This window comes from Vulpes vulpes, chromosome 16 (assembly GCF_048418805.1).
Source record: "Vulpes vulpes isolate BD-2025 chromosome 16, VulVul3, whole genome shotgun sequence".
NCBI lineage: Eukaryota > Metazoa > Chordata > Mammalia > Carnivora > Canidae > Vulpes > Vulpes vulpes.
In genome coordinates, this window is record NC_132795.1 from 20881494 (window position 1) to 20896289 (window position 14796).

Below are 14796 nucleotides of genomic sequence, written 5' to 3' on the forward strand. Positions count from 1 at the left end.
AAAAAAAAAAAAAGTTTACTATGAGGTGTGCGCACTTAATTCAGTGTCTGCTCTGAAGTGACGTGGGGCCTCCGAAACCCCCTGGAGCCTGGGGTCGCCTGAGAGCTCGAGGTCCTCATACCACTCTCCCTCTCCGGATTCCAAGCACCGACGCTGCGCTCTGCACTCACCCAGGCTGGCGGGCGGGAAACAGGCCCCGGGGGCCAACACAGTTTTGAGACTCACGGCTAAATTTGAAAGAACCCTTGAAAATACCACCACCCTCCCACGCTACCTCTCACTTCCGTCCCACTTCAGGCCGCTTCCAGGGCAAGGCAGAGGCCAGACGCGGCCGGAAGCTCCCAGTCAGCACTCCGGCCCTCCCCCCCGAGGGTCCTAGGCTCCCCAGCCACACACCACTTTCCGGCCCGTGTCTCCCCCCTCTGCCTCCTTTCCCAGAAACGCCCTCACAACCTCCACAGCGCGCAATGACGGCGGGGAGCCACGCGAGGCCCGCACTCGCCACTTCCGGTCCTGCGCAGGGCCTCCAGGCGTGGTCGGACGGGCTGAGGAGGAGCCGGGCGGAAGTGACCTCAAGCCGCTCGCCGGGGTTGCCCGCCTTAGTTCCGCTTTGCGTTTCGCGTGCTTGTAGGATTATTAAGCGAGCCCCCTCTCCCTGTCAAAAGCGTCCCAGGTGAGGGTAAATTCCATTGCTTTCGTAAGTTCTAGTCACTTTGGTTTGAAATAGGAAGCGGGAGGTAAAAGGCGAGCAGGTGAGGAGCGTTCTAACGGGCCCCGCGCTCGGCCTGCGGTCGCCCGAAGACCCTAATTTGTAAACCTGGGTAAATGCAAGGGCATCGTCTCGGTTGCCACAACAGGTGTGCTAACTGAAGCGGCCCGTCACATCCCTCATTCTCTCATTCACTTATCGAGACCCTTGCTAAGCTCTGTTCTGGTGTTTGGGCTGTTCCATCCAGTGAGCATCCTGGTCGGGAGGGTAGTATTGGAACAGACTTATTTAGAAAAATATATAGCGTATTATTGGTAAGTGCTATGGGAAAAGATAATCGGGCAGGTACTAAAGTGAAGGAGTTTTAAGGAGAGTTATAAGGCCAATAGGAACTGACTTCTGAGCAGAGACTTGGACTCGAGGAAAATAAGCGGCCAGACGTCTGGGTGTAAGGGCTCCAGACAGAGCACCCAGCGCCTGGACCCCAAGGCGGAAATATACGCGACTTGTTGGAGGACTTGCAGGGAGTGAAGAAGTGAACAGGGGAAGTAGGAGATTGATAGGTTCTCATCATTTCCATCACTAGACTTTTATTAGTTGGGGGGTGCTGTTCCAGACTTTTTCTTTTAAATATGGGGTAGTGTGAGTTAAGAGAGGAAAACGAACTTAATTTTCTCTTTTGGGGATAGAGACACGTTTTCTAACTTCTCTTGGTGAGATTGAGAAATTGAACAATAGTACTTCCTGAAACTCACATCAAGAAGGAAAATGGTAAGTTTGATTCAATTCTTGTTGTCTTTCATTATAGATAATTTTTATAAATTCAGTCAAGGAAAATAAAACTGGTATGATGGCTAAACAAAACCTGAAGCAAAATTACTTTTAAATTCTTCAGTGGAAAAAAAATTTTAAAAAAATAAAAAATAAAAATAAAAAAAATAAATTCTTAAATGGTCTCACTTCAAATGCACAGAATTTAACTTTTTTAAAGAAAAAGATTTATTACAGCATATAGATGGAAAGGAGTTGCAGAGTATACCCAGGTGTGATCATTTTGATTGGATCCTTTTGTTCTGGATCTAAGGTAGGCAACTAGAGCTTGAAATAGAAGAAAAGCAATGAGAATACTACCCTGTTTCCTCCCACCCTACCCCAACTCACACACTCTTGCCCTTGTCAGCTTGACCATATTCCGACTGCTAGATTCTGATGTGGGAAACAGAGGCAGAAGACAAATTATTAAATTTCCTTACTACCTACAGCCCATTGACAAGTCCTTGAAACAGGCAGAGTGACGCTCCTCTAGGGACTTAACTGCCTCAATGTCAATACTTTGCTAAGGGCAAGAGGCAGTCTTACCCCAACTCCCACGATGTTGTAAATCTACTTTAACATATAAAAATTCCTTTAGGAATTTCCTTATCTCGGGGCACCCGGGTGGCTCAGACAGTTGAGTGTCTGCCTTCCGCCCAGGTCATGCTCTTAGGGTCCTGGGATTGAGCCCCCACATCAGGCTCCCTGCTCAGCGGGGAACCTGCTTCTTCCTCTAACTTTCCCCCTGCTTGTGCTTTCTCAAATAAATAAAATCTTAAAAAAAAAAAAAGAAAAGAAAGAAATTCCCTTATCTCCCCCAAGATACCTGTTGGCAATCATCCCCCAAGCATATGGCCCACTGATATATATCTGAAGGATCTTTGCCCAACAATAGCTATCACGCCACCACCACCAAAGTCCTGGAAACCTTGCTTCCAGAATTCCTTAGAGATTTATGCTCTCCCCACACCCCTCCCAACTTGAGAGTATATAATGGGCCACTCGCCGTGACCCCAGTGCAGCTCTTTCTGCCCATGAGTCCTGTCCCCACGCTTTAATAAAATCACCTTTTTGCACCAAAGGCATTTCAAGAATTCTTTCTTGGCTGTCAGTTTGCAACCCTAAAGTCTTTTCCTACATCAGATACTACTGGAAGAGGAGAAATGAAAAAGGAAGCCTCAGAATAACCCCTGACCCCACAATGGGATAACAAAAGGAATATGCAAGTTACTCGAACATCAGAGAAACAAAAAGCAAACAAGGAGTAATATAATTACCTCTGCACATTTAAGATTGTTGTCTTCAGTGAAGAATCGTTTTTAACACTCTCAAATTACATAGGGAAATAAATGGTGGAGACTCTGTTTTGAAAAGTCATTTTCTTACTATTTTTCAATATATATTAATGATGTTGGTGAATTGCCATTTAAATCAGTAATACTAATATAACCATTGTTTTCATTTTTATTGATGACAAATTCACACTTAAAATAAGTATTTCCATCACAGTATATTTACTGTTAAATTTTTTTTTTAAGATTTTATTTATTTATTTATGAGAGACACAAAAAGAGAGGCAGAGACACAGGCAGAGGGAGAAGCAGGCTCCATGCAGGGAGCCTGACGTGGGACTCGATCCCGGGTCTCCAGGATCACACCCTGGGCTGCAGGCGGCGCTAAACCGCTGCGCCACCGGGGCTGCCCTACTGTTAAATTTTTATGATACGTACCATTTTACATTAACATTTATATTTATTTTCTGGAGTTTTTTCTACTGTTGAAATAAATTTTGAAGAAGTACACCTTACTCTCAGGTGTGTAGACATACCATCTCTGAAATGGTATTTCTTTCTGTGTTTTATTTAATTCAGGCTGTCATCTTTAATCTAGTTTGAGAATAATATAGCACATAAAGTCACAAAGAAATCTAATTTGTTCTATTTTTTTTCCTCTTTTTTAGTCAGTGACACTGCATACAGATGTAGGTGATATTAAAATTGAAGTATTCTGTGAGAGGACACCCAAAACTTGTGAGGTGAGTACCATTATGTCCATATAAAAAATGAGTTAATGGGCAGCCCCGGTGGCTTGGTGGTTTGGCCCCGCCTTTAGCCCAGGACATGATCCTGGAGACCCAGGATCGAGTCCCATATCAGGCTCTCTGCATGACGCCTGCTTCTCCCTCTGCCTCTGTCTCTGCCTCTCATGAATAAATAAATAAAATCTTAAAAAAAAAAATGAGTTAATGCAGTAGGATAACCATTTTGGAATTAAATCATCTAACCTAAAAAAAATAATAAAAGTTTGTATATAAAACCATTGTCAGGAAAAACTAGCCATCATAATTTCTGGCCTAATTTCCACTTACCTTTGATATTAAAGGTGGATCAAGGAAAGAGCAGATAATTTTTCTCTAAACATAGAGGGGTTGGGGGGTACCTGTGTGGCTCAGTGGTTGAGCGCCTACCCTTGGCTCAGGTCATGATCTTGGGGTCCTGGGATAGAGTCCCTGGTCGGGCTCCCGATAGGGAGCCTGCTTCTCCCTCTGCCTAATGTCTCTGCCTGTCTCTGTGTCTCTCATGAATAAATAAAATCTTTAAAAATATATATATATGTATAAGTGTGTTTTTGCTATATCATTTCCCAATCATTTCTCTCTTTTCAGAATTTCTTGGCTCTTTGTGCCAGTAATTACTACAATGGCTGTATATTTCATAGAAATATCAAGGGTTTCATGGTTCAAACAGGAGATCCGACAGGTAAGTTAATTCTATTAATATCTAGAGAATTGGGGGGATCCCTGGGTGGTGCAGCGGTTTGGCGCCTGCCTTTGGCCCAGGGCGCGATCCTGGAGACCTGGGATCGAATCCCACGTCAGCCTCCCGGTGCATGGAGCCTGCTTCTCCATCTGCCTATGTCTCTGTGTCTCTGCCTCTCTCTCTCTCTCTCTGTGTGACTATCATAAATAAATAAAAATTTTAAAAAAATATCTAGAGAATTGGGTATATAGTGTGAAAAAGAGGGTAGACAAAGAACAGAAAAATATAATGTAACATTGTATGTCAACTATACTCAAATTAAAAATATTTTTTGGAATACGTATGTGACTCAGTTTAAGCATCTGACTCTTGATTTCAGCCCAGGTCTTGATCTCAAGCTGGTGAGTTCAAGCACCACTGGGCCTAGAACCTACTTAGAAAAAATATATATATGTGAAAATTTAATTTTTAATAAATAAAATTAATTTTTATAAAATAAAGATATAAGCACATAGAGTTTTTATAACCTGGCTACTTTGCCACAACAATAAATTTTTAGGGCAGCCCAGGTGGCTCAGCAGTTTAGCGCCGCCTTCAGCTCAGGGCCTGATCCTGGAGACCCAGGATTGAGTCCCATGTCGGGCTCCCTGCATTGGAGCCTGCTTTTCCCTCTGACTGTGTCTCTGCTTCTCTCTGTGTGTGTCTCTCATGAATAAATAAATTAAATCTTTAAAAAAAAAAAAAAGGGCAGCCCTGGTGGCACAGCAGTTTAACTCCGCCTGCAGCCCAGGGCGTGATCCTGGAGACCCTGGATTGAGTCCCACGTCAGGCTCTCTGTATGATGCCTGCTTCTTTCTCTGCCTCTATCTCTATGTCTCTATGAATAAATAAATAAAATCTTAAAAAAAAAAAAAAAAAGAAAAGAAATTTTAAGTAGAAGTTACTGGCATCTAGTTTTATTTATTTATTTATTATTTATATCTAGCTTTTTTAAAAAATTTTTTTATTTATTTATGATAGTTAGAGAGAGAGAGAGAGAGGCAGAGACACAGGCAGAGGGAGAAGCAGGCTCCATGCACCGGGAGCCTGACGTGGGATTCGATCCAGGGTCTCCCGGATCACGCCCTGGGCCAAAGGCAGGCGCCAAACCGCTGCGCCACCCAGGGATCCCTATATCTAGTTTTAAAATAAAATATGAACGGGGTGCCTAGCGGCTCAGTCAGTTGAGTGTTGGACTCTTGGTTTCAGCTTGAGTCATTATCTCAAGGTTGTGAGATTAAGCCCTGCATCAGACCTTAACGTTGAGCAGAGTCTGCATGGGGTTCTTTCTTTGTATTCCTCTCATTTCATGTGTTTGCACTCTCTTTAAAATAAATAAAACAAAATATGAACAATACTGATAGTGAGGGGATTTGTTTTTTTGTAGAGATACTTTATTTTTCTGCTCTATAAAGTGGAATTTTGAGAAGAGAGGACATTTCAAATTTAAAGAGTTATAAAATAGCCCTTATGTTTTAGAAAATGAAACTTTTTCAACATTAGATACTTCTCTCTCTTTTTTTTTTTTTTTTAATTAGATACTTTTTTTATTTGTCTGTCTCATAATATAGGTACCGGAAGAGGAGGTAACAGTATCTGGGGCAAGAAATTTGAGGATGAATATAGTGAATATCTTAAGGTATATCTCGAGCGCTTCAAAATCTATCTTCTCATGCCTTGTTTACACTTGAAAACTTTAAAACATATGTTGTAGTAACACAAGGTAATGTCATTAGTATACAAACATGCTTTTTTTGTAGTTTTAGTACACTTGATAAATGTCAGGGAGAAAATATAAATATAAATGACATTTCTTACCTAAAATATATTCTGGAATCTTGCAATCACATGGATCTTGACATTAAGTGAGCTTTTCTTTGGGTCCAGCCTGAAATGTTTATTAATCAGTGATGTACCAAAAGGGCTTAATGTCTCACTATAAAATTTATGTTGAATGACATGAATCACTAGCCTTTTTTGAGGATAGGCAAGAAAGACCATGAGACCTCCTGATTGCAATACTGCACATGGTAAATATCCAATTTTTATTATTATCTGTTAGATGTTTGAATATTCCTGTGTTAACTTAATTTCTGTGGTAAATCCCAGCTAGGTTAAAGAGAAGTGCATAGCATAGTAAAACTAGAGATTTTTGTTTCCTTTTTTTTTTTTTTCATATTTTTTCTCTATTTTTCAAACTTTCTAAAGAACATTTTTTCAAATTTCCTATTTTTAAAAGATTTTATTTTTTTAAAAAACAAATAAAAAATATATATTTTTTAAGATTTTATTTTTAAGTAATCTCTACACCTAAATGGGGCTCAAACTTACAATCTCAGAATCAAGAATTGCCTGCTCCGCCAACTGAGCCAAGCACTCCAAGAACCTTTGTTTTTAAATAAAAAACCAACACATGCCTATTTTAAAAAAAAATTTTATTAAAATTTAAAATTAAATCAGTTCTACTTCCCAGAGATGACATCTGCTGACAATTATCATGTGATCTTTTAAACTTTGTATCTGCAAAGAATGATAACTTTAGAAATTTTTTTTTTTATTTTTTTTTTTAATTTATTTATGATAGGCACACAGTGAGAGAGAGAGAGAGGCAGAGACATAGTCAGAGGGAGAAGCAGGCTCCATGCACCGGGAGCCTGACGTGGGATTCGATCCCGGGTCTCCAGGATCGCGCCCCGGGCCAAAGGCAGGCGCTAAACCGCTGCGCCACCCAGGGATCCCAACTTTAGAAATTTTTTAAAAAGAGATAAATTCTCAACAAGAACATGTAATGTATTTTTTTTTCTTTTTTTTAAGAGAGGGAGAGAGAGAGAGGCGAGTGCACAGCAAGGGGAGCTGCGGAGCAAGGAGAAGCAGGCTCCCCGCATGACCTGAGATGAGGGCAGACTCAACTAACTGAGCCACCTGGGTGCCCCTAAAATACGTGATTTAGTACATCGTATTTCAGTCACATTAAGGTATATCCAAGAGGGATACCTGGGTGACTCAGTGGTTGAGCATTTGCCTTTGGTTCAGGTCATCATCCCGGGGTCCTAGGATCAAGCTTTGCATCAGGCTCCGTACAGGGAGCCTCCTTCTGCCTCTGCCTTATACCTCTGTGTCTTTGTGTCTCTCATGAATAAATAAATAAAATCTTTTAAAAAAAATAAAATATATCCAAGAAAATTCTGAAAATTCATTGCAGTGTTTAAGTCTGGATGATGGGACTAGGAGTAATTTATTTTTTTCTTTTTGTTTTCCTTCATGAGGAATCATTACTTTTGTTATAGGAGTTGGGGCTGGGAGGTGATAAACTGTTTATAAGTCATCCTTTTCCTGAATTACAAACAAAGCAACTTTAAGCATTAATTAATAACTGCTTCAGTAACACTAATTCACCATCCTATACCAGTGATTTTCAACACTGGCTATTATAGACTCACCTGTGGAGTTTTAAAAATAGGAAATATTAAGGCCTTATACCCCTTAATATAGGAAAAAAGAATAAAACTGATTAGGACCTAGATTATATTTTAAGGTTCTCTAGTGATTCCTTTTTTTTTTAAGATTTTTTATTTATTTATTCATGAGAATACACAGAGAGGAGAGAGAGAGAGGCAGAGACACAGGCAGAGGGAGAAGCAGGCTCCACACACCGGGAGCCCGATGTGGGACTCGATCCCGGGTCTCCAGGATCGGGCCCTGGGCCAAAGGCAGGCGCCAAACCGCTGCGCCACCCAGGGATCCTCTCTAGTGATTCCTAAAGTCTTAAGAACTACCATCTTTATATACCAGAGTTAGGTGTGTATTGAATATTCACATACTCTGACCCAGCAATTCCATTCCCAAATGTTTACCTTATAGAAACTCTTGTACATATGCATTAGGAATCAGTACAGGAGTGTTCCTAGAGTGCTATTTTAATAGCAAAATCTAAAAACAACCAAAATATCCATTGATCATAAAATGGACAAATAGAGTATATTCAGTGGTTGAATATTATCCAGCAATAAAAAAAATCACAACTGGACCCCTGGGTGGCTCAGCGGTTGAGCACCTCCCTTCAGCCCAGGGTGTGATCCCGGAATCCCAGGATCAAGTCCCACATGGGGCTCTCTGCATGGAGCCTGCTTCTCCCTCTGCCTACGTCTCTACCTCTCTGTGTGTCTCCATGAATAAATAAATAAAATCTTTAAAAAAAAAAATCACAATTACTGCTACACATTTATGTGTAATAAGTCTTAGAAACATAATGATGGTATAAAAAGCATTTGCCAGAAGACTACAAATAGTATGATACTATTTTAGAGAGCTCAGAAACCGGAAGAGAACAATCTATTGTTTAGGCATGTATAAAGATAGTAGAATGGTGGGGTTTTTTTCTTGGGAGAGGTTGAGGTAAGAGATGACGAGTACATAGGCATATGCAATAGTTTGGTAAGTTGGAATTCTTTTTTTTTTTTTTTTTTTTTTTTTTAAGATTTTATTTATTCATGAGAGACAGAGCAAGAGGCAGAGACACAGGCAGAGGGAGAAGCAGGCTCCATGCAGGGAGCCTGATGCGGGACTCGATCCCGGGACTCCAGAATCACGTCCTGGGCCAAAGGCAGACGCTAAACTGCTGAGCCACCCAGAGATCCCAAGTAAGTTGGAATTCTTAAATCTTAGAAATAGGTTAATAAGTATTTTATTAAGTTATAAGTTAAATGTAACGTTTGAGTCACCTTTTGAGAAGAAAATAAAGCTTTCGTATCTTGATGTAGCTAGATTTCTATTGCTTTCTCATTAGTGTCTGCTGATGAATAGCTTAAGAGAGAGTAATCACTAGTTATTTATGATATATTTTATATTGCGGCGCCTCCTTATAGCAGTTTTGTCATGTCTTCAATCTTCTCAGTAATGTCCTTATAATTCTTATATACAGTCCCTTGTATAACAAATAGTATCATGAGTATTAGAGCAATAGGAGACCTTCCCTTAGATCACCTGGTCCTGGGTTATGAGCTGCCTGCCCTTGGGTGGAAGATCCACAGATACATTCTCTGTGGCCGTGGTCTAAAAAAATGTTTTAGTACTATTTAGGCAACAGATATACCATTCCTTTTGCCAGACTCCATCACTCCTACATTCTGTCCAAATAACCCATTTATTATCTGCTGACCCAGGTGAGCATTTGAATTATGGATAAAACCCCTGAACTAGTCCAACCTCCTTCCCTTGTTTTACAGATAAAGCAACTAGCCAGAGGCCAGTGTATGTGTGAAGAGATTATGGGGATTTTGGTTTTGTTCTCTTCCTGATTGTTTCATGCCAGCACACTGTTCCCTAATATGATGTAAAGACTTCTCCTATGCCTTGGTTTTGCTAAAAATGTCTGTGGCTGTACTCCTCCAAAGTGAAAATGCAATTAACTGGGGCATATGATTTGATATGTACACAATTCACATACAAGTGTTAGAAATACAGATCATACAGAAACTGAACATTTGGATTAGCCTTAATAGAAGGTAATTAAATGTTTTCTTGGTCCCTTAAAAAGTACAGATCTTGTCTCAGTCCTATATTTGGAATACTTACATAAAAACACAATTCAGGGCAGCCCGGGTGGCTCAGCAGTTTAGCACCACCTTCAGCCCAGGGCGTGATCCTGGAGACCCGGGATCGAGTCCCACGTCAGGCTCCCTGCATGGAGCCTGCTTCTCCCTCTGCCTGTGTCTCTGCCTCTCTCTCTCTCTGTGTCTCTCATGAAGAAATAAATAAAATTTTTTTAAAAAACCACACAATTAAATATTTTGGCCTGTCTTTCACAGCACAATGTTAGGGGTGTTGTATCAATGGCTAATAATGGCCCAAACACCAATGGATCTCAGTTCTTCATCACCTATGGCAAGCAGCCACATTTGGACATGAAATATACAGTATTTGGAAAGTGAGTATTTTGGTTATAGTTTTCTTTGGAATTTCAATGCAAGGGCTGCATATGAGAGACTATGATAGCATAATATTGAAAGAGCAGTATGAAAGCTAAATACACCTGGTAAGCCCACCACTTACCAGCACTGTGACCTTGGGAACGTATAACCTCTTTGAGCCTTAATTTCTTTATTTCGTAAAATAGGAGCAAATACTTTTTTCCCTTTCTTTGGACTGTTATGCAAATTAACAGTAATGTATTTTTTATGAATCACATTTTGCAGGAATGAACAGATCTGAAAAATAGGGGCCTTAACAAGATGGGCTAAGATGGGCTTCTGTCACCAGTGTTCTAGGCGCCTCTTTCTCCTCAACCACCTTTCTCTTCCATCCTCATGCTCACCTCATGGTCATAATATGGGCAGCATAGCTCCAGTCAGAACATGTGTTCCAGGCAGAAAGAAGGAGGAAGGGCAAAAGGGGCTTGCCAGCTGAGTCAGTCCCTTTTTTTTAAGTTTTACTTTATTTATATGTTTTTGTGTGTTTTTTAAGATTTTATTTATTCATGAGAGAGACAGAGAGAGAGAGGCAGAGACACAGGCAGAGGGAAAAGCAGGCTCCATGCAAGGAGCCCGATGAGGGACTCGATCCCTGGACTCCAGGATCATGCCCTGAGCTGAAGGCAGCCGCTCAATCGCTGAGCCACCCAGGCGTCCCTATTTATATGTATTTTTTTCTTTTTTTAAGTAAGCTCCACAAGTCGGCCCCTTAAATAGCTTTCCTAGAAGACCCAGAACTTAACATTGTGGACTTCATTACCTACAAGGGAGGGTAGGAAATGTTTTTCAGAAACACATTGCCAGTCTCAATAAAATCAGGATTCTATGACGAAGAAGAAGCGGGGAGACTGGATTCTAGGTAGTTGTTCAGCAGACTGTGCCAGAATATCCACTATTAGCACCATGCCTGGGAATTGCTTTTATAAATCAGCAAAATGTCAACCTGTCAAATGTTCATTCAACAAACATTTACTGTGCTCAATAAACCAAGGCACAGTTGTAGGGTTTCTTTTAACAGTTTGGATGTCAAGTTAGATAAACTAGAAGACTCAGGGTGCCTGGTTGGCTCAGCTGGTTGGGCGTCTGCCTTTGACCCGGGTCGTGGTCCCATGGACCTGGGATTAAGCCCTGAGTCAGGCTCCCTGCTCAACAAGGAGTCTGTTTCTCCACTGCCCTTCGCTTCACTCATGCTCCCTCTCTCTCTCTCTCAAGTAAAATCTTTTTTAAAAATGGATATAAATGGGCCTGTTTAAAATTTTTTTAAAAATCGAAGACTCAGCAACTCTTAGTTTTCATTCTATATAAATGTCTAATTTACAGATTAATAATCAATGAAATTAGTGAAATATTACAGCCTCTAGTAGTAATTGCCTGGATGTAGATAATTCAGGTTCCCTTCCTTTTGTTTTCTCCTTTAACCCAGAATCATTAATCATTAACTACCAGGATTTATATCACTAGATTTGTGACAACTAGACAGTTAAGAACAAAGATTCTTAATTGTAGGTTTCTTAATTCCTTGAAGTTATGTGTTCTGTGTGTATACACACATAATTTTTTGGAAGATGGCATGTAGCTTTCCATTTGTTCTCAAAGGTGCCCATGTCCCAAACACTTAACTTGACTCAATTCTACATGCCCTTTTTGCTTGAGATCTGTTTCCTATGTCCTCTGTTTCTCTGACCCAAAAGGTGAGGAAGCTTTTGAAACTTAAAATTTAAGGACCTTAGTGAGGGGGCACATGGGTGGATCAGTCTGTTAAGCATCTGCCTTTGGCTCAAATCATGATCGCAGGGTCCTAGGATCAAGCCCCATGTCAGGTTCCCTACTTAGCAGGGAGTCTGTTGCTCCCTATGCTTATGCTCTCTTTCTCTCAAATAAATAAATCAAATCTTAAAAAAATACTTGGTTCTACATTTGGGAGTGAATTCAAAAGGTTGGTAGAAATGCAAAATAAAATGTAAATGTTATCTTTGTAAGTTATGCTGTAAGTCTTGGAAATTGATTAGAGTTGCACTAAGAGATATAACCTAAAGCCACCTGGGGCATCTCAGTGGCTCAGTTCATAGTGTGTGACTCTTGATTTCACTCAGATCATGATCTCAGGGTCCTGGGTTTGACCCCACATCAGATGCCCTGCTCAGCAAGGAGTCTGCTCAAGATCCTCTCTCCCTTTCCTCTTCCCCCCCCCTCCCCATTTGTGTGCTCTTTCTCTCACTTGCTCTCTCCAAAATAAATAAATATATAAATAAATCCACCTTTCCTTAGCAAATGTTTTAGACCACTTGCCAGAAGGATAGCTCTCTATATTTTCTTATATTTGTGGTAACGTGGAAATACGCTTCCTGGAAATGGGCTTAAGTTCCCATCTTTCCTTCTTTTATTGTTAGTGCTTTTTGTTGTTGCCCAGATGCAAAAAGTAAAAACACCATATTTAAATAAAGTGCAAAATGGTCACCCACTTCAGGATCTTTAGTGTAGGGTATAGGGCAATACTAATTAGTAACAGTGTCACCATTACATACTTTCTCTGAGTATTTCCTCTAGTAAAGAAAATCTTATGACTGGTTATATTAGACCCACTTGTAGCTATGCTGTGGGAATACTTTGGTGGTAATATTCCTAGTCACTGCTATTGTCTAAAGGCATAAAAATGAATTTTTGTTTCTGAATTTTGGCTTATATCCATGGTAGAAAATCAAATCAGTATTTTATTGCATATTCAACTAGGGAATGCAAAGAACTATGAGACATGGTTCTTTTTTCTTAATTAAGGAAACTGTAATTGCTATAGGTATTTGGATATTATGTTTCAATCTATGGAAATTTTCAAACATTTATATTTCTCTTTCAGGGTAATAGATGGTCTAGAAACTCTAGATGAATTGGAGAAGTTACCAGTAAATGAGAAGACCTACCGGCCTCTTAATGACGTACACATTAAGGACATAACTATTCATGCCAATCCATTTGCACAATAGCTATAATAGATCTGGAAAAATATTTGGCAGACTATTTAAGGAACACACCTATTGTGGTTTACCCAGTTTTAATTATGTCAAAAGATTACATCATCCTTCTGCTTGTTTATAGCTAAGATCTTATTTAAGTTTAATTTTCTAAAAACTCTTCTAATTTTTGGTTACATACAAGCATTCATTTTTTTTTTTTTTTTAAGATTTTATTTATTTATTCATGAGAGGCAGAGACACAGACAGAAGGAGAAGCAGGCTCCATGCAGGGAGCCTGACGTGGGACTGGATCCCAGGACTCCAGGATCATTGCCCTGGGGAGAAGGCGGAGCTAAATCGTTGAGCCACCCCAGCTGCCCACAAACATTCATTTTTAAATGCTGAGCCTCAAATCCTGGCATTTTTTTTTTTTTAAGATTTTATTTATTTATTCATGAGACAGAGAGAGAGAGGCAGAGACACAGGCAGAGGGAGAAGCAGGCTCCATGCAGGGAGCCCGACGTGAGACTCGATCCCAGGTCTCCAGGATCAGGCCCCGGGCTAAAGGCGGCACTAAACTGCTGAGCCACCCAAGCTGCCCAAATCCTGGCATTTTTGAGCACTATGCATATTCCTGCCATATCTAGTCCACGTCCTAGAGGTAGTCTTTTGCATTAATTATTCACTTTGTGCAGTTAGAGTAAGGACAAGATAGAGATGATCTAGAAAAGGCAGCCAGCCAATCCATTTGCTATTTTCTGTGGTCTTTAGATTACAGTAAAGGCTCAGAGAAGTCCTAGAGTACAGTAAGCACTCAATTTCCCAATTCCTTTGTCCATAGAACTTTTTTTAAAACGTATCATATACAGTATTGTAGGACAGAATTCTACAGGTGATCTGTTTGAAAGATGCAACTAATTGGCTAAGAGCACCAGTTGGAGAGTCCTGGATTGTGTTTGAATCACAACTCTACCTCCTACTAGTAACTTTAGGCAGGTTACCATCTCCCAGATTTTCTCATCCCTAAAGACTCATCCCCTTCATAAGACTATTGTGAGGACTAATGAAACAATGTAAAGCTTCTGGCATCTGGTAAGTGTTCTGTAGTGAGTAAATAGAAGCTGTTCTCTTAACATTTATCTCCACCATAAGGCTCTCACCTAATCAGGCCTCATAATTTATCAGGCTATATCACTGATCTCATCAAAACCGTATTCTTTGATCTGCTTCCATCACTTTGATTAGATTTTGGTATTACTAAAACTGATGCCAAGCATTTCTTGGTTTGTATCATTTCTACAGATAGCTAATCTAACTAATATTTTCTTTCTTAATTATAATTTGGATGTTAGCTTGTAATAATTTCTTATTACCACCTATACCTTCTACTAAACTGATGTGCCAATTATATTAATGTCTTCACTTTTTAAAAAAAATAAACTCTATGCCCAACATGGAGATTGAATTCATGACCCTAAGATTAAGAATTGCATGCTCTACCTACCGAGCCAGTCAGGCACCCCTAATGCCCTCACGTTTTGATTCAGCCTTCTAAT

At 40.1% G+C, this 14796-nt stretch overlaps 2 protein-coding genes across 25 annotated transcripts in view; one reads left to right on the forward strand and one right to left on the reverse strand.

The window, feature by feature from the left end:
* Positions 1–565, reverse strand: part of NIF3L1 (NGG1 interacting factor 3 like 1) — a 23272-nt gene extending 22707 nt beyond the window's left edge. For 2 of the 23 annotated variants that reach the window (XM_072742717.1, XM_072742714.1), the window contains exons 1-2: positions 397–504; positions 36–175 (exon numbers count right to left, since the gene is read on the reverse strand). The gene's annotated coding sequence lies outside the window, so the exon portion shown is untranslated. Of the gene's footprint in view, positions 1–35 lie in introns of all 23 variants that reach the window. The other 21 variants (XM_072742725.1, XM_072742711.1, XM_072742716.1 and 18 more) reach the window with 21 other exon arrangements.
* Positions 553–14698, forward strand: PPIL3 (peptidylprolyl isomerase like 3). 2 transcript variants are annotated; one of them, XM_026002584.2, is made up of 7 exons: positions 553–673; positions 1399–1480; positions 3483–3557; positions 4188–4281; positions 5892–5959; positions 10128–10246; positions 13144–14698. In XM_026002584.2, exons 2-7 carry the CDS (start codon positions 1478–1480, stop codon positions 13268–13270), a joined length of 486 nt encoding a protein of 161 aa, XP_025858369.1. In that variant the 5' UTR covers positions 553–673; positions 1399–1477; the 3' UTR covers positions 13271–14698. The 2 variants fall into 2 exon arrangements, with proteins under 2 accessions (XP_025858369.1, XP_025858370.1); XM_026002585.2 differs by lacking the exon at positions 3483–3557 and having other exon boundaries at positions 571–673.
* Positions 14699–14796: the final 98 nt, after the last annotated feature.